General features: G+C 38.4%; 1 protein-coding gene and 1 non-coding gene across 2 annotated transcripts; one reads left to right on the forward strand and one right to left on the reverse strand.

The window, feature by feature from the left end:
* Window positions 1-12,695: 12,695 nt before the first annotated feature.
* On the reverse strand, window positions 12,696-12,803 carry LOC148566651 (small nucleolar RNA R71). The gene has a single exon (XR_015882265.1). It is a non-coding gene; the product is annotated as a small nucleolar RNA R71 (small nucleolar RNA).
* Window positions 12,804-24,500: 11,697 nt separating this feature from the next.
* Window positions 24,501-26,750, forward strand: LOC148566652 (uncharacterized). The gene is made up of 6 exons (XM_088484362.1): window positions 24,501-24,704; window positions 24,780-24,952; window positions 25,061-25,154; window positions 25,470-25,593; window positions 25,886-26,045; window positions 26,558-26,750. Exons 1-6 carry the CDS (start codon window positions 24,501-24,503, stop codon window positions 26,748-26,750), a joined length of 948 nt encoding a protein of 315 aa, XP_088340488.1.
* Window positions 26,751-27,470: the final 720 nt, after the last annotated feature.

The raw sequence follows: 27,470 nt of genomic DNA on the forward strand, positions 1-27,470 counted from the left end.
TGGCCCCTCCAAAAATTAGGAATTAACCATTGCAGCAAATAGTACACAAGATTGAATATGTCTCCTAGAAAAAACAAGTCAACTACCTGGACCATGAAAGAACATGAACATCATCGAATCAGATGACAGTCATAACATAATTCTGTGCGATCGAACTCCAACAATTATTTAAACATATTATCGAGTGATACACTTGATTAACCCAATTTTTTTTGCACATTTTCTACTTTGTTGTTTGTACCAAGAAAAATATGAATAAAAAACCTAGTTTACTGATCATGAAGACACAGGATGTCTTAAGCAACTATTTACTAGGTATAGGAGACCCACCCAACCCACTATGAATGTAACCACCAGCAAAGAAGAGTAGATTCAATCAACGCAATAACATGGCACACCTGAAGAGCAATATATACAGATAAAAACAACCATCTTAATAGTATGAAATAGTAACCATCCGTTTCATATGAACCATAGAATAAATATTTGATTCACATATTCTTACCTAAATCTTAGCTAAAAAAAGGACACGCATAAACCAGCACCTGATTCAAACAGGCTATAAATATTGTAAGACAAAATAGGAGTCTCTAAGAGTCAAACTGTAACACCCCAATTACCCTAAGCCGTACCTCTAGCCGTAAGGCAAAGGTTAATCAGAGGTTACGACAATTCTAAGGCTTATACATATTTATATAGAAAGAAATAGTATATTCTAGAAGCCTGATGAAGCATTTAGCTCAAAAATAGGATTTGGAAAGCGCATATCGTGCTAGCAAAGCTAATAACATAAAACACAAGGTACAGATAAGATGTATCAAAATATAATAGTATAATATAATAAGAATCTAGCCATGACTTGCGGAGTTTAAGCCGGCTAGCCATATATAGACAACAAGAAGACTGTAGTTCAAAAGGGCTTATACAAGTTTTGTTCTCTCAAATAAAATCCTCTAGGCAGAACAAAATACAAAAGTGAGAGTACAAGATAAAATAACTAAGAAGACAAAAAAATAGAATAAGATCCTCCGCTCTGCTACCATCACCCAACGCACTGCGGTGGGTCGCGTCCTGCATCTGAAAAACAACAACAACGTATGGAATGAGAATTGGAGGTTCTCAGTATGGTAACAGTGCCCAATGATGTAATATGTAAGGCTCTGGGATGCCGAAGGCAATCCTAGAACTTCACACCACATATGGATATTCAAGCTTAGAACAAAATAAATAAATATATAACGAACTTAAACCATAAACCGGGTTATCTAAACTTAGGGGAATTCTAACTAATACTAATCACACCGCTGTATCCCACAGCCCTCACCAATCTAATCTCCACGCAATCCCTTAGCCCCCGCCTACCTAACCTCCTCAGCTCCAGACAAACACAATTAATGCAAACAGGTAAAACCTAGATAATAATTTTCATATACAACAAGTAGTTCAAGGAGCAAGTAGGCATGTTATACAATTAGGCAAACTCAAGTAAACAAAGCAAGCAAGCATATAGAAGATGCACAAGATAAATGTCTGTCCTATTGGCTGTGATATCACATGTCGGTTAATGCCAGACCCGACAGAAAATCCGGTCGACAACTCCCGAATTAGTCTCTCTATTGCGCATAAAGAGGAAAATTCCGAGGGAGAGTGCCCTACCACCTTCTCCTTTCAGAGAGAAATATTCCGAGGGAGCGTGCCCTACCACCTTCCTCTGGTTGTCGCATGATTCCGTGGATTAGTGCCCTACCACCTTGCAATTTGAGAGAAATCGCATTTTCAGGAGGAATAATTCCGAGGGATGAGTGCCCAACGACCTTCTCCTGTCAGAGGAAAATGTTCCGAGGGAGAGTGCCCTACCACCTTCCTCTGGTTGCGAGAAATATGAGTGAGAAGCCTAGCTTCAACTCTCACATCCGAACGTAGGCGGGATACTGCCACAACCCCTACGACGGAGAACAATACAAATTGTAATCACATATTCATTCTCAGAGGCCACTCCTCTTAACACTTCCACTCATACTCCTCACATCCATCATCAAGTCATAAGTTCCATTCCGAACTCTTAGTTCATCAATCTCTCAATTCGTTATCATCAATCACCCAGTTCACCACTTTTCCTTGTCTCCCAACTAACTCATCCTCAATACACCAGAAACCTAAACCTCCATTTTCTATCCTTTCAAAAGAAAACCCAACTTAAACCCCTAGGACCTTTCCCATATTCCCATACTCAAAAGTAGGCCCAAAAGCTTTAAAATGGTGTTATAGAAGCTCACAACCTTGTTAGGAAGGTGAAATAGTTGAAAACAAAGTAAAATTTGAAAAACAGGGCGGGCGTGTCCGGACAGGGGTGTGCGTACGCACAAGTGCCAAAACACAAAAGGTCTGTTCACTCGCACAACCTGTGCCAGTGCCCCCAACAGACAGTTCTCCTCAACGTGTGCGTCCGCACAGGTTGAAATTCTTCCTTAGATATGCGCGCGCACCAGCTGTGCTAGTGCTGCCATCAGAACACACTTCCCTGCCTGTGCGTGCATACAAGTTTATGTGCGTCCGCACAGGTCAAAATTCTCGCAGGGTGTGCGTGCGCACAAGGCTGTGCGTCCGCACATATCAGAAAACTCAGAATTCTGCAACTTTGCAGAATTTCCAGTTTTCAACACCAGATTTTGAATGATCATAACTTCCTCTACAAAATTCTAAATTTCCCAAAATTTAAATCGATTTAAAAGGGTTTTCAAAGATCTTTAATTTTAAACCATTTGCAACCAATTTTGGAAACCGAGGCAAAAGTTATGATCAAGCAAAGTTCATCAAAATTCCACTTTTACCCAAAACCTCATAACCTCAATTTTGAACCAACTTTCCATTCAAAACCAAATCAAAACCTTCCCAATCATCACAAACCACTACCATACATAACACCTTACCTCTTCATATCATTCTCCTTAATTTCACTTAAATTACTCAACCATTATACCATATCTCACTACCAAATTCATAATTTCCAACTTAATCATAAATTCACACTCATAATCATCATCAACCAGCCACAACCTCAACAATCAACACAAATCTCAACATTCATCATCAACCTTCATATAATCGTTATCATTATTATTCCAATTCTTTCTACACAACACTACTACCACATTAATATCCATCATTATTCGTCCACAATGACAACAACACTCCTCAAATACAATAATTCACACACTCATCAATAATCAATATTTTTAACAACATCAACAATAATTCTCATCCATATTCATCACACATCATACTCCAACACATAGATTTCCCTCAATCTCATCATCAAACATATATCGCAAACATCAATATATTCAATCCTATCTTAGGATCCACTAGCCTAAGTGTCCAGAAACATTACATATTACATAAAGGAAATCGAAACCATACCTTGGCCTATTCCCAAACGCTCCAAACACCAAAACGAAACCACCAAACTTGGTCCAAAGCCTCAACGAACTCCAACAAACACCAAAGCTCAAACTAACACATATATCACCAAAATCAAAACCTAATATACATAAAACAACTAAACACAAGGGTTTAGTGAAATCTTACCTTATCCAACGTGATTAGGGATAAAATCCAACAATTACCCGCTACTAGAGATCACCTAAACAAGCAAAATCACAAAATCTACTCAAAACCCATAACCAAAATTGTGCAGAAACTTAGGGCAGAAAACTGGGGAGTAAGATGCGAACTATTACCAGATTTCTTTAGATAGAAAGGAAGAGCTCATCAAGAGCTTCGCGTGGCCGTAAACGGCTCGTCAATCAGAGCTTCGTAGCTCAAGATATCGCTCCCCGAAGGTGGAGGTAAATAGTAACACCACCCCTTCTCTTCTCCTCTCTCAAAACCGCGTGGCTCTCTCTTTTTGGAATGAAAATGAACTCAAAGCTCATTAAATGAGCTTATATATGTTGGACCTTGGGCCCAGTTTTGGTCCGGTCCAACCCGTTAGCGTTTTTAGCTCGTTCGGCCCAACTTTGGGCCAAACCTTTAACACTAACGCCCGGTTTTCCATTCCTAATATTTTTTTAAGGTTTTCGACTGTTTTCACCTTTCCTCTCATAGTACCGGACAGACTTAAACCGGTTCGGCCGATTCAACTGCCGGTTCGCAGTTTTTTACGGTTTTTTACAGAAAACACATTTTCTGACTCGGAAAGACCTACTGAGTCCAAAAATCATATTTAAATCTCTAAATTCTCATTCTAACACTCCAGAATCTAATTTGGGTATTTAAATAATTTTATTCGTGAAAACTCCAGTTCTTACACAAACTGACCATCCTGGTCCATGTTAAAGTAAACATCCAGCATGAAGATCTTGATAAGTATATTTTGAATACAATAAGAGAGAGTGGTGCTATTTCTGGTAACAAAATAATCACATGCAACACAGGGAAAATAACCAGGAAAAACAGAACAAGCATGTTCGATATTTTACAAGTTGTCTAATACATGCGAAAATGCAGACTAGTTGAAAAAGATTACAACTGACCCATTTTCTCTTTGCAGCTTTGACTTTGTCAAAGAACCTATTATCCTCACCAAAGCTTGGACCTAGCCCCACATACACCAGACTTGCACCGTCAATGAATGATGCTAGATTATCATCTCGTGTGACTGATTCCTGGAAACCCACAACCAGTAAGAATCCTAACACAATCTGAAACATATTGTTATCAGTAGAGTATAATTACCAATATTTTTGGACACACAATAAATATCTCGCTTGAATCTAGATGATTGGGTGTCGTTGAAAGTGTAGCACATCCATCGAATGATCTACACGATAGAGTAAGCAAGTACAAACTTAACACCGGTAAAAAGGTAGCGAATTAAAATGCATGATTAAGTTCAGATACTTACCGTGCCGTTGACCCAACTACAGGCTTTCAGCGTCCATAAGTCCTTCTTTCATAGTACTAGTTGCTCCCGACCTTCATAGGCTGCCAAATGTTGCTCTTTGTCCAAGGACGAGTTAAGTATCCATGCTCTTATTTGTTTCTCCTTACTACAAGAAAATGAAACATTTGTAACAAAAAATTTGTATCAAATTTAAAATTGTTACAAATTATAGTTTTTTTTATAACAATAATTAGTTATTGTTACAAAATAAGAATATTTTGTAACAATAAAAAAATTCGTTACAAAATATTTCAATATTTTGTAACAACTTGATTTATTTTGTTGCAAATTATGTTAGCCTTCGTATCGAATTGTTGTTTTGTTACAAAATGTTATAATGTTTTGTAACAAAAGATTATATTGTTGCAAAAATTCAAAATATTTTGTAACAAAATATCTATTTGTTTCAAAAGTTCTAAATATTTTGTAACAAAATATCTATTTGTCACAAAATACAATATTTTTGTAACAAGTTATTTATTTGTCACAAAATTCAAAGATTTTTGTAACTAATAAAAAATTTTGTTTCAACATACTAAATGTAAGACTTTGTGTAAGATCTAGAAATTTTAGAAGATCTTATTAAGAGCTAATTTAGATTTATTTATCATTAAGTATTTTAATCCCTGAAATTTTTTTATTAAAGATAATTAAATCAAATTTTGATTAATTGAATTTAAAATAATTTAAAGTTTTATCTAATTTAATAATTTTCGAATTATTTTCTATATTTAAATTATAAAATTTAGCAAATGTAAAATAATAAGCAGAATTTTATACGATTCGGTTTAAATAATTGAGATTTCAAAATTTAATACTAATATTTTTATAAATAAAAAATTAATTATATTATCTTATAATTTTAATTAGAGTATTTGATTTTAAATTAATTAATATTTTGATACAATAAATAATATTTTAGAATAATTTTATATATTTAATTAGTTTTCAGATAAATCCAAAAATTAATTTACCCAAAATTCCTAATTTTACTTTTTGTCCCAAATTAAACTCTAATTCCTAAATTAAATCCAAACCTGAAATTTAACCAAATTAAATCCTAACTCCACTCATCTAACCCTAGCCCTCGTTACTCACTCACCCACTACCAGTCCCTCTCCCCCATATACGCACAACACAGCCTTAGCAAACCAAAAAGGAAAGAAAAGAAAACGGGGATTAAGGGAGACGAGAGAAAGAAGGTTGCGATCGGAGAGGAGAGAGTGCTGCGAGCCAGGGACAACGCAAGAAAGGAGAGGAGCCGTCGCGCTCGGCCGCTGCCAGCTCCGTCGCATCCTGCGCCGCGCCATCGCCGCCCAGACCGCGTCCGTTCCGTTCAGCCACCGCCATTGCCATCATGTGGGTGAGAAGGAGAAGCTGAGAAAGGCTCAGCTGTGAGAACCAGAGGCGCGTGAGAGAGGGAAGACGCGATCGACGAAGGGAAGGAAAAAGGGTTTCACCACCGCGGTGTTCTGCCACCACTGCTGCCTCCGATCGGAGCCCTAGCCACCGGAGCCCCTACCGTCACCATTGCATGTGGGGGGAGGAGATGACGTTGCCGATTCTGATTCTGCCCAAGTCCCTCATCGTCATTGGAATCACGAACCAGAGGCGGAAGGAGGCGTTCCTCCATCGCCAGCCAGCCACCAAGCTATGACCAAATTGGAGACATTATTTCTATTACCTTCCGTTTTGGTAAGCTTATGAAGAAATTTCTCTGTTTCTGCCCTGTATCACCTTGCTCTACAATTATTTCTGATTCATTTAGTTTTTCAGAGTCATTATTGTCATTGTTCGGTGTTGCCACCCTTGCTTAGAGCTATTGAATGTTTCTGCTGCGAGAATATTACTAGAATCGCTGCTGCTGCCACGAATTGGGGATAAAGGGGATTCCTGCGTCAAATCTTGCTATTGCGACATCGAGGTAGGGGGTCCGTTTGTAAAATGAAAGCTTTTAAATTAAGAATGCTCAAAGATTTTATTCAGTAATGCAAATAACTTATAAATGTTATGTATGGCTAATTGATGAAAGTCAGAATTGTTGGTAATAGCGAATATGATTTATTGTGATAAGATTGATTTGTTGCTGTGTTTGAGGATGGTTTTTATTGGTTATGTGATTTGATGATGATAAGGATATGCTTGAAAACTTGGTTGGTAGCTGATGAACTATTATGAACATGTGCTTGATTTCTTAAATGTTTGAGAATGCTGGAAAATTCTATGTTTAGCTGGTTGTGATAAAGGGGATGTCACTGCCGTTGTTGCCGGTAGCACTGTTCCCGTTCTAGTTCCAATTCCTTCGTTTGTGAGACCTGTAACATTTTCTTCCTTGCTTTGTTACCATTTTGTTCCTCTGTCATATTTCTGTCCGAATTATGTTAGCATATTTTATTCTAGTGTTGCTAATTTATCTCCTAAACAATTATGATTGGTGCTGAGATCATTGTTGCTGTTGCTCCAAGAGAAAAGTTGTTGCTACTAGGAATTAAAAACAAACGAATGGTTTGTTGCATTTAATTACCGAGTTTTGGCTAATTGAGGTAGGAAATTTTATTTTGAAATTAACTATTTTAATTTATGAATGCCATGGAAGTCTAGGATTTAATTTATTAGAACTTCTGATTAGGGATATTGTTTTTGATTATCAGAACTTGTGAATATTAGGGCTGTTGTTTATTGTTCTGTGTAGTTTTTTTTTCTGATTTGTTACTTATTTTTTTTACTTGTTCTGATTAGTAATTTAGTATTATTGGAACTTTAAATTATTACTTGTAATTTAGTAATTTAGCATTAATGGATATGAAACTTCAATGGAAACGGGTGTTTGCTTCTTTTGATGAATTACAATAGCTTAACTTTTCTAGATTTATCTTTTGGTGGGAGTACATTTGATCAAAATCTGCATCTACATATAATAAACCATTATCTTATTTGGAAGTCTGGGGATTAGATAGTGAGGGCTTTTTTAATGTGATCCTCCAAACTCCTATCTAACTATCCATTTGTATGAACATTTTAAAGTACCATAAGTCTTGGAGGATTATATATTTATAATTATCCATTCTAAAGAAAGGAAATCCATCACTTAAAACACCCCCCGCAATCAAAGAAAGGAAAATTTTAAAGATTAATGTTTTACTAACTCAATTACTACTGTTCTGTTTGCTTATTCTTTATTTGAAATTTTTTGTGAACTACAAGGTGGGAAAAACACACTTGGTATGGGCCAATTCTTTTAAAAGCTTAAACTATTTTTTTTTAGAAAGAAAATGTGTTACATGCCATTTAGAAAAAAATAATAATAAAATAAAAATCTGCAAGTGTCCTTGTGATGAGTGCATCACTTCTTTTTATTACTATTATTTTTAATTAATATCATATTTCTGGCACATTAATTATTGACTGCTTTATATATAGAAACTATCAACTTATAATTAAAAGAAGATTGAGGTTTAGTTAAACCTATTATAAAGTGTTAAAACTTTGAACTAATAAAGGAGCATATAGTAGCACCATCCACTGACACTAGCGTGTTTTGATTACTTTTGTTGAAGATTCTTTGTATCTCTCATGAATTGGTAACATTGGGAGAAAAGTGTTAGTTCTGTTATTGATGAGCGGATAATTTATACGCTTTTTGGCATTGTTTTTAGTATGTTTTTAGTAGGATCTAGTTACTTTTAGGGATGCTTTTATTAGTTTTTATGATAAATTCACATTTCTGGACTTTACTATGAGTTTGTGTATTTTTCTGTGATTTCAGGTATTTTCTGGCTGAAATTGAGGGACTTGAGCAAAAATCAGATTCAGAGATTGAAGAAGGACTGCAGATGCTGTTGGATTATGACCTTCCTGCACTCAAAGTGGATTTTCTGGAGCTACAGAACTTCAAATGGTGCGCTTCCAATTGCGTTGGAAGGTAGACATCTAGGGCTTTCCAGCAATATATAATAGTCCATATTTTGCCCGAGTTTAGATAACGCAAACTGGCGTTGAACGCCAGTTCCATGTTGCAGTCCGGCGTTCAGCGCCAGAAACAAGTTGCAAAGTGGAGTTCAACGCCAGAAACACGTTACAAACTGGAGTTCAACTCCAAGAATGACCTCTCCACGTGTAAACTTCAAGCTCAGCCCAAGCACACACCAAGTGGGTCTCGGAAGTGGATTTCTGCATCAATTACTCACTTCTGTAAACCCTAGTAGCTAGTCTAGTATAAATAGAAATTTTTACTATTGTATTTTCATCTTCGGATCCATCTTCGGATGGATCTTTGATCATTTTTATGCTATTCTAGATCATGTTTGGGGGCTGGCCATTCGGCCATGCCTGGACCTTCATCACTTATGTATTTTCAACGGTAGAGTTTCTGCACTCCATAGATTAAGGTGTGGAGCTCTGTTGTTCCTCATGAATTAATGCAAAGTACTACTATTTTTCTATTCACTTCAAGCTTATTCCTATTCTAAGATATCCATTCACACCCAAGAACATGATGAATGTGATGATTATGTGACGCTCATCATCATTCTCACTTATGAACGCGTGCCTGACAAACACTTCCGTTCTACATGCAAACAAGCTAGAATGAGTATCTCTTAGATATCTAATACAGAGGACCGAGTCCGAGATATTAGAATCTTCGTGGTATAAGTTAGAACCCATGGATGGCCATTCTTGAGATCCGGAAAGTCTAAACCTTGTCTGTGGTATTCCGAGTAGGATCTGGGAAGGGATGGCTGTGACGAACTTCAAACTCGCGAGTGCTGGGCGTAGTGACAGACGCAAAAGGAGGGTGAATCCTATTCCAGTATGATCGAGAACCTCCAGATGATTAGCCATGCAGTGACAGTGCATCGGACCATTTTCACAGAGAGGATGGGAAGTAGCTATTGAAAACGGTGATGCCCTACACAAAGCTTGCCATGGAAAGGAGTAGGACTGATTGGATGAAGACAGCAGGAAAACAGAGGTTCAGAGGAACGAAAGCATCTCTATACGCTTATCTGAAATTCTCACCAATGATTTACATAAGTATCTCTATCTTTATTTTCTGTTTATTTATTATTATTATTCGAAAACTCCATAACATTTAATATCCGCCTGACTGAGATTTACAAGATGACCATAGCTTGCTTCATACCAACAATCTCCGTGGGATCGACCCTTACTCACGTAAGGTTTATTACTTGGACGACCCAGTGCACTTGCTGGTTAGTTGTGCGAAGTTGTGAAGTTATGTTTGGACCATGGTATTGTGCACCAGGTTTTGGCACCATTGCCAGGGAGAGAACGAACAACAAATTTTACAACCTGAGTAACAATTTCGCATACCAAGTTTTTGGCGCCGTTGCCGGAGATTGTTCGAGTTTGGACAACTGATATTTCATCTTGTTGTTCAGATTAGGTAATTTTATTTTATTTTATTTTTAAAGCTTTTTAATTTCGAAAAAAAATATTTACGTTCTTCAGAATTTTTAAGAATGAATTCTAGAGTTTCATGAAAAATGTTGAAGCCTGGCTGGCTGGAAAGCCATGTCTAAATTCATTTGGACTGAGGCTTCCAAACCATCATCACAAGAGCAAGCTAGTTATTGCTAATCAAATTTGCTGTTGTATGACTGATTTGTATTCTAAAGCTTGGCTGGCCATTGGCCATGTCTAGTGTTTTGGACCGGAGCTTTCATTGAAAGCTTGGCTGGTTAGTGAGCCATGTCTAATTCCTGGACTGGAGCTTTAGACTAACAGTGCAAGATTCCTGGAATTCATATTAAAAATCTTGAAATCCTTATTTTTCTTTTTCAAATTAATTTTTGAAAAATAAAAAAAAAATAATAAAATCATAAAAATCAAAAATATTTTGTGTTTCTTGTCTGAGTCTTGAGTCAATTTTTAAGTTTGGTGTCAATTGCATTTTTAAAAAAATTTATGTATTTTTCGAAAATTCATGCATTCATAGTGCTCTTCATGATCTTCAAGTTGTTCTTGGTAAATCTTCTTGTTTGATCTTGATGTTTTCTTGTTTTGTGTCTTTTCTTGTTTTACATGTGCATTTTTGCATTCATGGTGTCTAAACATTAAAATTTTCTAAGTTTGGTGTCTTGCATGTTTTCTTTGCATAAATTTTTTTTTTTAAAAAATATGTTCTTGATGTTCATCATGATCTTCAAAGTGTTCTTGGTGTTCATCTTGACATTCATAGCATTCTTGCATGCATTCATTGTTTTGATCCAAAATTTTCATGCATTGAGTATTTTTGTTGTTTTTCTCTCTCATCATAAAAATTCAAAAATAAAAAGAAATATCTTTCCCTTTTTCACTCATAAATTTCAAAAATTTGGATTGACTCTTTCAAAAATTTTAAAATCTAGTTGTTTCTTATAAGTCAAATCAAATTTTCAATTTGAAAATCTTATCTTTTTCAAAATCTTTTTCAAAAATCAAATCTTTTTCATTTTTCTTATTCATTTTCGAAAATTTTAAAAATATTTTTCAAAAATCTTTTTCTTAATTTTATCTCATAATTTTCGAAAATATTATCAACAATTAATGTTTTGATTCAAAAATTTCAAGTTTGTTACTTTCTTGTTAAGAAAGATTCAAACTTTAAGTTCTAGAATCATATCTTGTGATTACTTGTGAGTCAAGTCATTAATTTTGATTTTAAAAATCAAATCTTTTTCAAAACTAATTTTAATTATATATTTCCATCATATCTTTTAAATCATATCTTTTTCAAAAATTTGATTTTAAAATATCTCTTCTAACTTCTTATCTTCTTATCTTTTCAAATTTGATTTTCAAATCTTTTTCAACTAACCACTTTACTTATTTACTATCTCTTATCTTTTTCAAAACCACCTAACTAATCTTTTCTCTCTAAATTTTCGAAAATTACCTTCCTCTTTTTCAAAATTCTTTTAATTAACTAATTATTTTAATTTTTATTTTTAATTTTATTTCATTCCTAATTTTTGAAAATTACTAACCTTTTTCAAAATTTATTTTCGAAATTTTCTCTCCCTCATCTCCTTCTATTTATTTATTCATCTACTAACACTTCTCCTCACCCAAAATTTGAACCCCTTCTTCTCCTCTGAGTTCGAATCCTTCTCTTCTTCATTCTTTTTCTCCTTTTCATCTACTCACACAAGGGAACCTTTATACTGTGGCAAAAAGGATCCCTATTATTATTTTCTGTTCCCTTCTTTTTCATATGAGCAGGAGCAAGGACAAGAACATTCTTATTGAAGCAGATCCTGAACCTGAAAGGACTCTGAAGAGGAAACTGAGAGAAGCTAAAATACAACAATCCAGAGACAACCTTACAGAAATTTTTGAAAAGGAAGAGGAAATGGCAGCCGAAAATAATAACAATGCAAGGAAGATGCTTGGTGACTTTACTGCACCAAATTCCAATTTACATGGAAGAAGCATCTCCATCCCTACCATTGGAGCAAACAATTTTGAGCTTAAGCCTCAACTAGTTTCTCTGATGCAACAAAACTGCAAGTTTCATGGACTTCCATCTGAAGATCCTTTTCAGTTCTTAACTGAATTCTTGCAGATATGTGATACTGTTAAGACCAATGGGGTCGAACCCGAGGTCTACAGGCTCATGCTTTTCCCGTTTACTGTGAGAGACAGAGCTAGAATATGGTTGGATTCTCAACCTAAAGATAGCCTGAACTCTTGGGATAAGCTTGTCACGGCTTTCTTAGCCAAGTTCTTTCCTCCTCAAAAGCTTAGTAAGCTTAGAGTGGATGTTCAAACCTTCAGACAGAAGGAAGGTGAATCCCTCTATGAAGCTTGGGAGAGATACAATCAACTGACCAAAAAGTGTCCTTCTAACATGCTTTCATAATGGACCATCCTAGATATATTCTATGATGGTCTGTCTGAGCTATCAAAGATGTCACTGGACCACTCTGCAGGTGGATCTATTCACCTAAAGAAAACGCCTGCAGAAGCTCAAGAACTTATTGACATGGTTGCTAAGAACCACTTTATGTACACTTCTGAGAGGAATCCTGTAAGTAATGGGACACCTCAAAGGAAGGGAGTTCTTGAAATTGATGCTCTGAATGCCATATTGGCTCAGAACAAACTATTGACTCAGCAGGTCAATATGATTTCTCAGAGTCTGAATGGAATGCAAGCTGCATCCAACAGTACTCAAGAGGCATCTTCTGAAGAAGAGGCTTATGATCCTGAGAACCCTGCAATAGCAGAGGTGAATTACATGGGTGAACCCTATGGGAACACCTATAACCCCTCATGGAGAAATCACCCAAATTTCTCATGGAAGAATCAACAAAAGCCTCAACAAGGCTTTAATAATGGTGGAAGAAACATGTTTAACAATAGTAAACCTTTTCCATCATCCACTCAGCAACAGACAGAGAGCTCTGAGCAGAATCCATCTAGCTTATCAAATTTAGTCTCTGATCTATCTAAGGCCACTCTGAGTTTCATGAATGAAACAAGGTCCTCCATTAAAAATTTGGAGGCACAAGTGGGCCAGCTGAGCAAGAAGATCACTGAAACCCCTCCTAGTACTCTCCCAAGCAATACAGAAGAGAATCCAAAGAGAGAGTGCAAGGCCATTGATATAACCATCATGGCCGAACCTACAAGGGAGGAGAAGGACGTGAATCCCAGTGAGGAAGACCTCCTGGGACATCCAGTAATCAACAAGGAGTTTTCCTTTGAGGAACCAAAAGAATCCGAGGCTCATCTAGAGACCATAGAGATTCTATTGAACCTCCTTATGCCCTTCATGAGCTCTGATGAGTATTCTTCTTCTGAAGAGAATGAGGATGTTACTGAAGAGCAAGTTGCCAAGTACCTTGGTGCAATCATGAAGCTGAATGCCAATTTATTTGGTAACGAGACTTGGGGAGATGAACTTCCCCTGTTCACTAATGAACTAAATGCATTGGATCAACTAAGATTGCCTCAGAAGAAACAGAATCCTGGAAAGTTCCTAATACCTTGTACCATAGGCACCATGACCTTTGAGAAGGCTCTATGTGACCTTGGGTCAGGAATAAACCTCATGCCACTCTCTGTAATGGAGAAACTGGGAATCTCTGAGGTAAAAGCTGCCAGAATCTCATTAGAGATGGCAGATAATTCAAGAAAACAGGCTTATGGACAAGTAGAGGATGTGCTAGTAAAGGTTGAAGGCCTTTACATCCCTTCTGATTTCATAATCCTAGACACTGGGAAGGATGAGGATGAATCCATCATCCTTGGAAGACCCTTCCTAGCCACAGCAAGAGCTGTGATTGATGTTTACAGAGGAGAATTGATCCTTCAACTAAATGAGGACAACCTTGTGTTTAAAACTCAAGGATCTCTCTCTGTAACCATGGAGAGGAAGCATGAAAAACTTCTCTCACTACAGAGTCAACCAGAACCCCCACAGTCAAACTCTAAGTTTTGTGTTGGGAAGCCACAACCAAACTCTAAGTTTGGTGTTGAACTCCCATATCCAAACTCTAAGTTTGGTGTTGGGAAGTCTCAACAATGCTCTGAACATCTGTGAGGCTCCATGAGAGCTCACTGTCAAGCTATTGACATTAAAGAAGTGCTTGTTGGGAGGCAACCCAATTTTTATTTATCTAATTTTATTTTTATTTTTATTGTTCTTTCATGTTTTATTAGGTTCATGATAATGTGGAGTCACAAAATAAATACAAAAATTAAAAACAGAATCAAAAACAGCAGAAGAAAAATCACACCCTGGAGGAAGGACTTACTGGCGTTTAAACGCCAGTAAGGAGCATCTGGCTGGCGTTCAACGCCAGAACAGAGCATGGATCTGGCGTTGAATGCCAGAAACAAGCAACATCCTGGCGTTCAGATGCCAGGAATGCACCCTGAGAAGAGCTGGCGCTGAACGCCAGAAACAAGCATAGAACTGGCGTTCAACGCCAGAAACATGCTGCATCTGGGCGTTGAACGCCCAGAACAAGCATCAATTCGGCGTTTAAACGCCAGAATTTCATGCAAAGGCGTTTTACACGCCTAATTGGTGCAGGGATGTAAATTCTTGACACCTCAGGATCTGTGGACCTCACAGGATCCCCACCTACCTCACCTTCTCTCTCTTCATTCACGGTCATCCCTTCTGTTTTCCATTCACCATTCACATCCATACACCCCACCTACCTTCAAAATTCAAAATCTCTTTACCACCCAAGCCCACCCATATAGCCGAATACACACATCCCTCCATCTCCTCCATATCTTCTTCTTCTTCTACTATTCTTTCTTCTTTTGCTCGAGGGCGAGTAACATTCTAAGTTTGATGTGGTAAAAGCATATCTTTTTTTTGTTTTTCCATAACCATTAATGGCACCTAAGGGCAGAGAAACCTCTAGAAAGAGGAAAGGGAAGACAAAAGCTTCCACCTCCGAGTCATAGGAGATGGAGAGATTCATCTCAAGGGTCTATAGCTCAGTGGTAGAACATTTGACTGCAAATCAAGAGATCCCTGAGATACCTCAGGGGATACATTTTCCTCCACACAATTATTGGGAGCAATTAAGGGTGGAACATCAAGAACACTCCATCATTCTCCATGAAATTAGAGAAGATCAAAGAGCAATGAGGGAGGAGCAGCAAAGACAAGGAAGAGACATAGAAGAGCTCAAGGACATCATTGGTTCCTCAAGAAGGAAATGCCACCATCACTAAGGTGGACTCATTCCTTGTTCTTAAATTTTCTGTTTTTCGTTTTCTTTATGTTAAGTGCTTATCTATGTTTGTGTCTTATTACATGATCATTAGTATTTAGTAACTATGTCTTAAAGTTATGAATGTCCTATGAATCTATCACCTCTCTTAAATGAAAAATGTTTTAATTCAAAAGAACAAGAAGTACATGAGTTTCGAATTTATCCTTGAACTTAGTTTAATTATATTGATGTGGTGACAATACTTTTTGTTTTCTGAATGAATGCTTGAACAGTGCATATGTCTTTTTGAAGTTGGTGTTTTAGAATGTTAAATATGTTGGCTCTTGAAAGAATGATGAACAGCAGACATGTTATTAGATAATTTGAAAAATCATAAAAATGATTCTTGAAGCAAGAAAAAGCAGTGAATACAAAGCTTGCAGAAAAAATGCGAAAAAAAGAGAAAAAATGGCGAAAATAAAAGAAAAAGAAAGCAAGCAGAAAAAGCCAAAAGCTCTTTAAACCAAAAGGCAAGAGCAAAAAGCCAATAGTCCTTAAAACTAAAAGGCAAGGGTAATAAAAAGAATCCAAGGCTTTGAGCATCAGTGGATAGGAGGGCTTAAAGGAATAAAATCCTGGCCTAAGCGGCTAAACCAAGCTGTCCCTAACCATGTGCTTGTGGCGTGAAGGTGTCAAGTGAAAATTTGAGACTGAGCGGTTAAAGTCAAGGTCTAAAGCAGAAAGAAGAGTGTGCTTAAGAACCCTGGACACCTCTAATTGGGGGCTTTAGCAAAGCTAAGTCACAATCTGAAAAGGTTCACCCAGTTATGTGTCCGTGACATTTATGTATCCGGTGGTAATACTGGAAAACAAAGTGCTTAGGGCCACGGCCAAGACTCATAAAGTAGCTGTGTTCAAGAATCAACATACTGAACTAGGAGAATCAATAACACTATCTGAATTCTAAGTTCCTATAGATGCCAATCATTCTGAACTTCAATGGATAAAGTGAGATGCCAAAACTATTCAAGAGGTAAAAAGCTACAAGTCCCGCTCATCTGATTGGAGCTAAGTTTCATTGATAGTTTGGAATTTATAGTATATTCTCTTCTTTTTATCCTATTTAATTTTCAGTTGCTTGGGGACAAGCAACAATTTAAGTTTGGTGTTGTGATGAGCGGATAATTTATACGCTTTTTGACATTATTTTTAGTATGTTTTTAGTAGGATCTAGTTACTTTTAGGGATGTTTTTATTAGTTTTTATGATAAATTTATATTTCTGGACTTTACTATGAGTTTGTGTGTTTTTCTGTGATTTCAGGTATTTTCTGGCTGAAATTGAGGGACTTGAGCAAAAATCAGATTCAGAGGTTGAAAAATGACTGCAGATGCTATTGGATTCTGACCTCTTTGCACTCAAAGTGGATTTTCTGGAGCTACAAAACTCCAAATGACGCGCTTCCAATTGCGTTGGAAAGTAGACATCCAGGGCTTTCCATAAATATATAATAGTCTATACTTTGCCCGAGTTTAGATGACACAAACTGGCATTTAACGCCAGTTTCATGTTACAGTCTGGCGTTCAGCGCCAGAAACAAGTTGCAAAGTGGAGTTCAACGCCAGAAACACGTTACAAACTGAAGTTCAACTCCAAGAATGACTTCTCCACGTGTAAACTTCAAGTTCAGCCCAAGCACACACCAAGTGGGCCCCGGAAGTAGATTTCTGCATCAATTACTCACTTCTGTAAACCCTAGTAGCTAGTCTAGTATAAATAGAACCTTTTACTATTGTATTTTCATCTTCGGATCCATCTTCGGATCGATCTTTGATCAGTTTTATGCTATTCTAGATCACGTTTGGGGGCTGGCCATTCGGCCATGCCTGGACCTTCATCACTTATGTATTTTCAACGGTAGAGTTTCTGCACTCCATAGATTAAGGTGTGGAGCTCTGCTGTTCCTCATGAATTAATGCAAAGTACTACTGTTTTTCTATTCACTTCAAGCTTATTCCTATTCTAAGATATCCATTCGCACCCAAGAACATGATGAATGTGATGATTATGTGACGCTCATCATCATTCTCACTTATGAACGCGTGCCTGACAAACACTTCCGTTCTACATGCAAACAAGCTAGAATGAGTATCTCTTAGATATCTAATACAGAGGACTGAGTCCGAGATATTAGAATCTTCGTGGTATAAGTTAGAACCCATGGATGGCCATTCTTGAGATCCGGAAAGTCTAAACCTTGTCTGTGGTATTCCGAGTAGGATCTGGGAAGGGATGGCTGTGACGAACTTCAAACTCGCGAGTGCTGGGCGTAGTGACAGACGCAAAAGGAGGGTGAATCCTATTCCAGTATGATCGAGAACCTCCAGATGATTAGCCATGCAGTGACAGCGCATCGGACCATTTTCACAGAGAGGATGGGAAGTAGCCATTGACAACGGTGATGCCCTACACAAAGCTTGCCATGGAAAGGAGTAGGACTGATTGGATGAAGACAGCAGGAAAGCAGAGGTTCAGAGGAACGAAAGCATCTCTATACGCTTATCTGAAATTCTCACCAATGATTTACATAAGTATCTCTATCTTTATTTTCTGTTTATTTATTATTATTATTCGAAAACTCCATAACATTTAATATCCGCCTGACTGAGATTTACAAGATGACCATAGCTTGCTTCATACCAACAATCTCCGTGGGATCGACTCTTACTCACGTAAGGCTTATTACTTGGACGACCCAGTGCACTTGCTGGTTAGTTGTGCGAAGTTGTGAAGTTATGTTTGGACCATGGTATTGTGCACCAGGTTTTGGCGCCATTGCCAGGGAGAGAACGAACAACAAATTTTACAACCTGAGTAACAATTTCGCATACCAGTTATATATTGAAGTTGGGTGCTTCTTCCTAGCTTGATTCAGAAATTCCTTTTGAATATGCAGAATGTTCCTTACTTGGGATGCAGTGCCTTGTATACTTGTAAGTTCATTGACTGTTAGTCATTATATTATATTGAGCTACTTTTTTTTGTTGCATTTCAAATCATGATTGTGTTAAATTCTATGGTGGTTGCAGCCTAGTAGTTATTGGATGGATTTTAGTTTCATGTACCTTCATACTTTGTGCTGGATTTCTGTTTCTTCATGCATGCAGTTCGGTTTCAATACTTGACACTATATCTAAACTCATATTTGCAATACAATGTATTCGTTCCCTTTCTAAATACTAAGTTCTTAATTACTTCTTAGAGTGAGTTTGCATTATTTAAGATTTTCCTGTTCTTGTATGGCACTTCAATTTATTTAAGATTTTCTTAGACAATTTATATTATTATTTTTTTATTTCAGATTTTCAGGTGTGTGGCACTTATTAGAACTTCTCCATGAGAAATGAGAAAGGAGCTGTATGAATATGATGGAGTTTGTAATTTGTAGTTTACATTTTGGAGATTTATAATTCCTTGTTTTTCTTGTCCTATGTATCTATCTAGTTCATTAGGGTTCTTCAATGTGTCTTGTTAGTTTGTACTTTAAAGTTTATATGTTGAAGATTTATAAAACAATCTTAGTTAATGAAAGATATTTGAACTATCTATGTTATTATATATTATATAAATGTTGACTTGTTGAGTAAATTAGTTAATATATTTTTTAATTAAAAAAATAATATAATCTGATAAATTATGTGTGTAATTTGTATTAAAAAATTATTACAAAATAAATAGTGTTTTGTAACTAAAGAAAAAAATGTTACAAAATTAAGTTACATTTTGTAACAAAAATTTTATGATAGGAAAAAATAGATTGTCACCAAAAATACCTTGAAGATCAAAATTTGTTACCACTTTTGTAATGGCTTCTGGTTTTTTGTATCACAAAAATTTGTTACAAAATATCATTTTGAATTGTAACAGTTTCGTTTTTTTGTTACAAAAACTTTTTGTAACGGGACATACTGCAACGGCCCCTTTTTTGTCACAAAATTCTTTTGTTTCAAAATTTCGATTTTTTGTAACAATTTTTTTTTTGTTACAAATATTACTTTTTCTTGTAGTGTAATTATTCTCTCCCTTCTTTATATTCCTAAGCCTCGATGAATTGAATGGATAAAGGACGAGGTTGGGCTCTTTTCAAACTGAGTTAAACCTAGTGAAAAGCTGGATCTTCTTGGACTCGGTGTATGGTAGCATGAATTCTTTGGCTTCACCGTTTGCAGGGGCCACATGCTTATGGGCCTTGTGTGCCGCCCTTATTCAATATTTGCCAGCACTTGTTCAAATTCAAGACACTGTACGATGAAGACATCAAATTCACTGCAAACAAATGCCATATGACGTTAGCTAAATTGACCAGTTATGCTTACCAGGACCGCTAATCACCACACAGGAAAAAAAAGATAAAAAAGAAAAAGAGACAGCAAAGTAAGCCACAAACAACTTACCTGTCAAAATTGTACTCGGTAAGCTGGACAAGTGCCGCATACGGCGTACGTGGAGATGCTTTCTTGTGGCCAGAGTGATCTTCTTGAGCACATTCATGATCGTCCATGACCACAGGCTCTGCTTGATGGACATCCTGTGGTGGAGGCTCTTGTTGGAATAATCGTTGCCTTCTTCTAACAAGTGGCACGTTATCTTCATCATCAGAGTCCGAGACAACCATAAGTGTCCCCTTGATTTTTGGGACAGTCTCTGTTGGACGTGCTATTTTTATGCCGTTGCTTGATCGGCTTCTGGAATGGGCAACTTTCTCCTCGTACCAGGCCTGCATTCCTATGGTGTAGACATTGAATAGATCAAGAGATATAAGCAACACAGCAGGATATGAAAAACAACATATATAAAACACTTTATCATACTGGAGAGGAGAGGAATAATATTTATAACTACAGTCGCGTCTATATTCCCAGATATCGTCATATGCATGATAAATACCCAAACCAGTCGCATACTTACTAAAATAAACATCCATGATAATAACACAAGTAATTTTAATGAACCGATATCACCTTCTACGCATCCATATCCCTATGTTGAGATTTGGTCTTGCTCTAAGTAGATGGCGCTTGTTCGGAGTCCTTGCGCAGCCGTTTACTTCCATCGCTGACCTTGCCAGACTGCTGGCATGACCCAAGAATTAACAATTACATGCACATCACAACACGTTGCACACCACACAAGGAGAAATGTACTAACAAAATAATAACCAGTTGGATACATACTAAAATAAGCATCCATGATAATAACACGAGTAATTTTAATGAAATGAGATCACCTTCTGCGCATCCATATCTCTTTGCTGAAGTTTAGTCCTGCACCGGGTAGATGGTGCTTGTTCGGAGTCCTTGCGAGGCCGTTTACACCTTGCTTATTCGTTATCTTGCTTACTACTAGCTGCTTCCTTGGGTTTTTTTCCCTTCCTGGGCTTGTCCATGATGCATCCCTTTCTTGGGTTTCTTTCTCTCCTTTAATCTTCAAACCACCATAACTTTTGATCTAGAGCTCCGATTGCCGCACCGTTTGTGGCCACGTGTTCACCACGGAGAGCTCTACAAAACCCATACAATCAATATTGAGGTAAGCCACGTTTTTCTCTTCAAAACTCCATCCCTTGTTTTCGAGTTTCATGAACAAAAGTGTTGAGATTTTGGGCTCTTTGATGTTATAGGACCCAACTCTCTTGAAGGAGAAGATTAATCTTGTCCCGTTGGACCTTGGGTGTGGTAACATTCTCAATCCTAGTATAATTTGTTGTTCTATGATGTTTGGATATTGAGATGTTGTGTATGGGTATGATGATTGTGGCTTAGGTTGTGTATATATGAATATTGGAGCTTGATTGAGACTTTGAAAAGCTTGAAAAGGGATTTTGGTGGTAAAAATATGTTCTTGGAGGTGTTGAGACCTTGAGAGCTTGTGGACAAGTGATTTGGAAGTGCTCCGGTTGAGCTTGGAAAATCGGCTAAGGTATGGTCTCGGTTTCTCGTATTTAAAATGTAATGTGGTAGGAAATACTTAGGCTAGAGGCCCTAAGATAGGCATTGAATTGTTGATGTTATGGAATGGTTGAGATATATGATGTGGTCATATATGTGATTATGAATATTGATGCCTTGATTGTGTGATGTATGAGAAAATGCATGTTGTGATATATTCTTGATGAATGATTGAGGTTGAATTGGTGGGTGGAACCATGTTGATGGTGAGTATGATATTGATTATGTATAATGATGGTTGATTGGAAATGGTATTATTGAAAATTGGGATGAGGAAGGATGTATGACATGTTATTGTGTTTGTCCTTTAGCCATTTGATGGAGAAGTGTTAAAATGCTTAGATGGTGATTTTGGGAATTTTTGGTAAAGTGTTAATGTGTAAGTTGAGGATGGCTTGATGTTAATTTTGGTATATTTTGATTGATTTCAAAAAGGGATGAAATTGGCATGTTTTGGTTGATTTTGAAAAGGGTTGCAAATGGCTTGTTTTGAAAATGGCACTCTGTGGTTTTGAATGAAAATGTGGTTTTTGGGCATACTTTGATGGGAAGTAACTTGAAATCCAGATCTCCGTTTTGTGCCAAATATGTTTGAAACTGAAACTGGATCCGAGGTGGTTATGCCGTTCAAAAAACGGACGAAAAACGTTTTAAAACGATGAAGTTATGTCCGTTGGAAAATTGGGGGTTTATTTTGTGAATTCTACACCTTTTAACTTAGAGAAATTTTTAGCAGAATACCCCTCCACACGTAGGAGTTCTTGACGCGTGCTCGTCATTTTTGAAAAATTGCCATCCACGCGTGCACGTGGCTCACGCGTACACGTCGATGTGCTAAAATGGTTGCCCAGCCAGATTTTACGAGAGTTGCACGAGCACTGTGTGAGTTGTGTGCGTGGGGCACAAACACACCTACGCGTACGCGTGGCTGACGCGTAGGCGTCCCTTGACTGTTTTCCCATCCACGCGTGCACGTGGGCGACGCATACGCGTCAATGTGACTTTTTGGCCATCCACGCGTGCGCGTAGAGGACGCGTACGCGTGGCCCTGTTTTCATCCCAAAGTTGATTTTTGAGTTTTAAAAGCCAAATCTCATACTTTTAAGCCTTCGATCTCACCCCATATGTCTTAAATCATTATGATATGCCTAGCAATGAGAAAGGAGCTAGGTGATGTGGTAACTTGCGGATGAAGCAAGGGGAAAACTTATGATCAATGATGATCAAGATGATTATATTGAGATACGGAGGATGGCGGTGGAAGTGTTGTGTATGCCATGAGCTGAAGGGCTGTATTTATTGATAAATTGGCTGGTTATGGATTTAACCATGAGCCGGATGGCTGAGTTATTGCCGTGTTATGGCGGTGCCATTATTGATTATGGCCAAGTATGAAATGCATATATGCTATTGAATGAAATGTGAATGATGCACTTCTACTATCTGAGACACGATTTTTCCTGGAAGAAAGCAGTGGCTAGCTACCACGTGCTCCAGGTGGAGACTCGAGACTCTGTTGACCCTATATCGTAAGGGTGGCCGGGCACTGTGAAAGCCCTGGATGAGCTCGCCCGCGTGAATATACACTAGTGAGGGTGTTGGATATGGATCATGATTATGATCACGATTATGTTGAGTATAACTCGAGTAGGGGATGCACGACAGAGGGACAGTCCAATGGTTAGCTACTTGGACTTATCGGGTTGGCTATATAACCGACAGATGATATCATCAGCCAGTAGGGACAGGCATTCATCATATGCATATTATGTGAATTGTTTGAGATTGCCTATTTGACTGCATATTACCTGCTAATTGTCTAAATGCCGTATCTATTCCTATTTGAATATCTCTTGTCTGATATAACTGTGTTTTCCATATTATACTCCTGTTGGTGGTTGGGAGGTCTGAAGGATTTGGAATGGGAAGTATTAGTTAGATTGAAGGATCTTTAGTCAGATGCCATTTATGGTTTAGCTTGTTTATAAGCTTTGATCTTATCTGGAGGAAGTTCTAGGATTGCCTTCGCCTTTCCTCTGATATTACATGTTATATATGTGGGAACTGTTACCATGCTGGGAACCTCTGGTTCTCACCCATGCGGATTTTGTGGTTTTCAGATGCAGGACGTGAGGCTTCTCGCTGAAGCATGCTAGAGACTTCTGGATTAGCGAAGATCCTTTTTTCTTGGGACTCTGTTTTGGTTTATATATTTTGATTAGATACTTTTATCTCCACTGAATAATACAACTGTGATGACTCCTTCTAGAGGGGATTTTAGAGAATAGGTTTTTCTCGTATTTATGTCCCTTTGGTTCCTTTGGGGTTTCCTATTTTATTTACTTGTATATATTGCTATGCTCGGACCGGTTATCTTCGCAACCGGATTAGGAGTTTTGATATTCCTGTTTTTGACACTCCTTTGTATATATATAATCTCGCGTTGGTTTATCCTTGTTCGTCACGTTTCCAATCGGAGTGTTGCGCTTTCGAGTTGCGATTTTGTTTTACCCCTTTTTCTTCAAAGGCTCCTAGTTATAATCTTTATTCACACTACTATATGTACTAAATTTTAATTTTTAAAGGTTGTAATACCTTGCTGAATTATGACTTAAGCATAAAAATCTGTATGATAGGGTGTTACATTATGGTATCAGAGCAGTTCGTTCCTATAGAGCCTGAGGGATGGACTGACTATGCTTCTGTGCATTCTCTGTATGTGTGTTATGTGCTATTAGTATATCTACTTGATATAACTGGCATAAACGTTCATGAGCATGCATTTGGGACTTTGAAGCACTAGACTTCTGATATTGAGACTGATCAACTTAATATCGATTGTTTGGTGTGTATAGGAACCAGATGGCGACTCATGGACGTGGTAGAGGCCGTGGGAGAGGTCGTACTAATGCTCGTGCACCGGAGGTTAACCTTAATGACCTGGTGAACTTTATGGCTACGTTGGAGAACATGGCTGGTGCTATGCAGGCTACTACTAAAGCTCTTGGGCAACAAATGAACCACCATGGCAATGACGGAGGCGGAGCTCAGGGCTCGATGACACTGGCAAACTTTTTGAAGGTTAATCCACCTAAGTTCAAGGGAACTACGAGCCTGACTGAAGCCGATACCTGGTTTTAGGCTATGGAGCGAGCACTGCAAGCGCAGGTGGTACTTGAGGGGCAACGTGTTGAGTTTGCTACCTATTTGCTCACTGGTGAAGCATCGCACTGGTGGCAGGGAATCCGACGTCTCCTGCAGCAGGGTGATGACTATATCACTTGGGATGTCTTTCGGAAGGAGTTCTATAAGAAGTACTTTCCGACTTCTGCTAGGACGGCCAAGGAACTTGAGTTGCTGCAGCTGAAGCAGGGCACTATGTCCGTATCTGAGTATACTGACAAGTTTGAGGAGCTGTTCAGGTTCTCCCGTATGTGGCAGGGGACTCCGAGAGACTATGAGGAATGGAAGTGCGTTAAGTACGAAGGAGGACTCCAGAGCGATATCTTTAGCTCAGTGGGACCAATGGAGATCAGGACTTTCTCCGAATTGGTGAACAAGTGTAGGGTTGCTGAAGAGTGTGTGAAGAAGGCAGCCGCTGAGAGGGGAAGTCACAAGGGATCATTCCCACAGAATTGAGGGAAGAACTTTGCACCCAGAGGTCTGCCTTTCAAGCGGGGAGGCTCCTTCAGGAAGTCCAACAACAACAACTCCCAAGGAAAGAGATTTGGGAAGCAGCCTCAGAGTGAGCAAGCATGTACTAGGTGCGGAAGTCACCATTCGGGAGTCCCGTGCAAGGCCGGGTGGGGTTTGTGCTATTCTTGTGGTAAGGTGGGACATAAGGCCGCGAATTGTCCAGAGAAGCAAAAACAAGGTGCCGGGAAGGCACAGCAGACTAGTCGGGTATTCACCACTTCAGCTATAGATGCTGAGGGATCTGAGGCACTTATCCGAGGTAACTGTGAAATGGCTAGTCAAACTTTAAATGCTTTATTCATTCATTGCATTTGAAAAAGCCCATGAGTTAGGATTGAAGATTGTAACCTTAGGTTATGACCTAAAGGTGTATAATGCCACCCATGAAGCCATGGTAACTAGGCTAGGATACCCGCAAGTTTCCTTTAGGTTCAAGCAGCATGATTTTGTCCATAATTTAATCTGCTTGCCAATGATCGGTCTTGATCTTATCCTGGATTTGGACTGGTTATCTAAGAACCATGTCCTGCTCGACTGTTCTACAAAAACAGTGTCTTTCATGCCGGAAGATACGGAAAGGCCGGTTGTGGCGAATAGTTACTACTTGAATTCCATGACGGTGAATTGCTCTGGGACCAAATATCAGGGTATTCTGTTGTTGACCGTGGGTGTTTCGGGTGATGATCAAAGATTGGAACAAATTCCGGTTGTGTGTGAGTTTCTGGAAGTGTTTTCCGATGATATTGATGAATTTCCACCTAACCGAGAGGTTGAGTTTGCTATCGAGTTGGTGCCTGGGGCTGGACCAATCTCGAGTGCTCCTTATAGGATGTCACCACTGGAAATGGCCGAGCTAAAGTCTTAGTTAGAGGATCTGTTGGGTAAGAATTTTATCCGACCAAGTGTTTCTCCGTGGGGTGCGCCAGTGTTACTGGTAAAGAAGAAGGACGGGAGTATGCAGCTCTGTGTGGATTACAGGCAGCTGAACAAGGTCACAATAAAGAATAAGTACCCGTTGCTGAGAATTGATGATCTCATGGATCAGTTACAAGGAGCTGGGGTTTTCTCCAAGATCGATTTGCGATCCGGTTATCACCAGATAGGGTGAGGGGAGAGAATATCCCTAAGACCGCTTTCAGGACTCGTTATGGTCATTACGAGCACACTGTAATGTCTTTTGGGTTGACAAACGCTCCTGCGGTGTTTATGGATTATATGAATAGAGTCTTCCATCCGTTTCTGGATAAATTCGTTGTTGTCTTCATTGATGACATACTGATTTATTCCAACACCGAAGAGGAGCATGCGGAACACTTAAGGACCGTGTTGCAAATACTGAAGGAAAAGAAACTGTATGCAAAACTGTCTAAATGTGAATTCTGGAAGAGTGAGGTGAAGTTTTGGGTCACGTGGTGAGTAAACAAGGGATAGCAGTTGATCCATCTAAGGTGGAGGCAGTGATGGAATGGAAGCAACCAACCACAGTAACTGAGATAAGGAGTTTTCTAGGCTTAGCTGGCTATTACCGAAGATTCATCAAAGGCTTTTCGCAATTAGCTTTGCCATTGACAAAGTTAACCCGGAAGGATGCGCCATTTATTTGGACTCCTGAGTGTGAGGAAAGCTTTCAGGCGTTGAAGAAAAAGTTGACCACTGCACCTGTGTTGATGTTACCTGAGCTGAACGAACCATTTGAGGTGTACTGTGATGCCTCACTAAAGGGTCTAGGGTGCATGCTGATGCAGCATCATAATGTGGTGGCGTATGCCTCACGGCAGTTGAGACCTCATGAAGTTAACTACCCTACACACGATTTGGAACTTGCTGCGTTGTGTTTGCCTTGAAGGTATGGAGGCATTATCTCTATGGGGTTAAGTTCCAAGTTTTCTCAGATCACAAGAGCTTGAAATACCCCTTTGATCAGAAAGAGCTCAATATGCGGCAGAGAAGGTGGATGGAATTACTGAAGGACTACGACTTTGAGTTAAATTACCATCCAGGAAAGGCGAATGTAGTGGCGGATGCGTTAAGTAGGAAGTCGTTGTATGCAGCTTGGATGATGCTTCAAGAAGAGAAGTTACTCAAGGGATTCGAGAGCCTGAAGATTGGTGCTCAGGAAGTATCTGGAACCCTGTG

Source organism: Arachis ipaensis, chromosome B4 (genome assembly GCF_059453495.1).
Source record: "Arachis ipaensis isolate K30076 ecotype BB chromosome B4, ASM5945349v1, whole genome shotgun sequence".
NCBI lineage: Eukaryota > Viridiplantae > Streptophyta > Magnoliopsida > Fabales > Fabaceae > Arachis > Arachis ipaensis.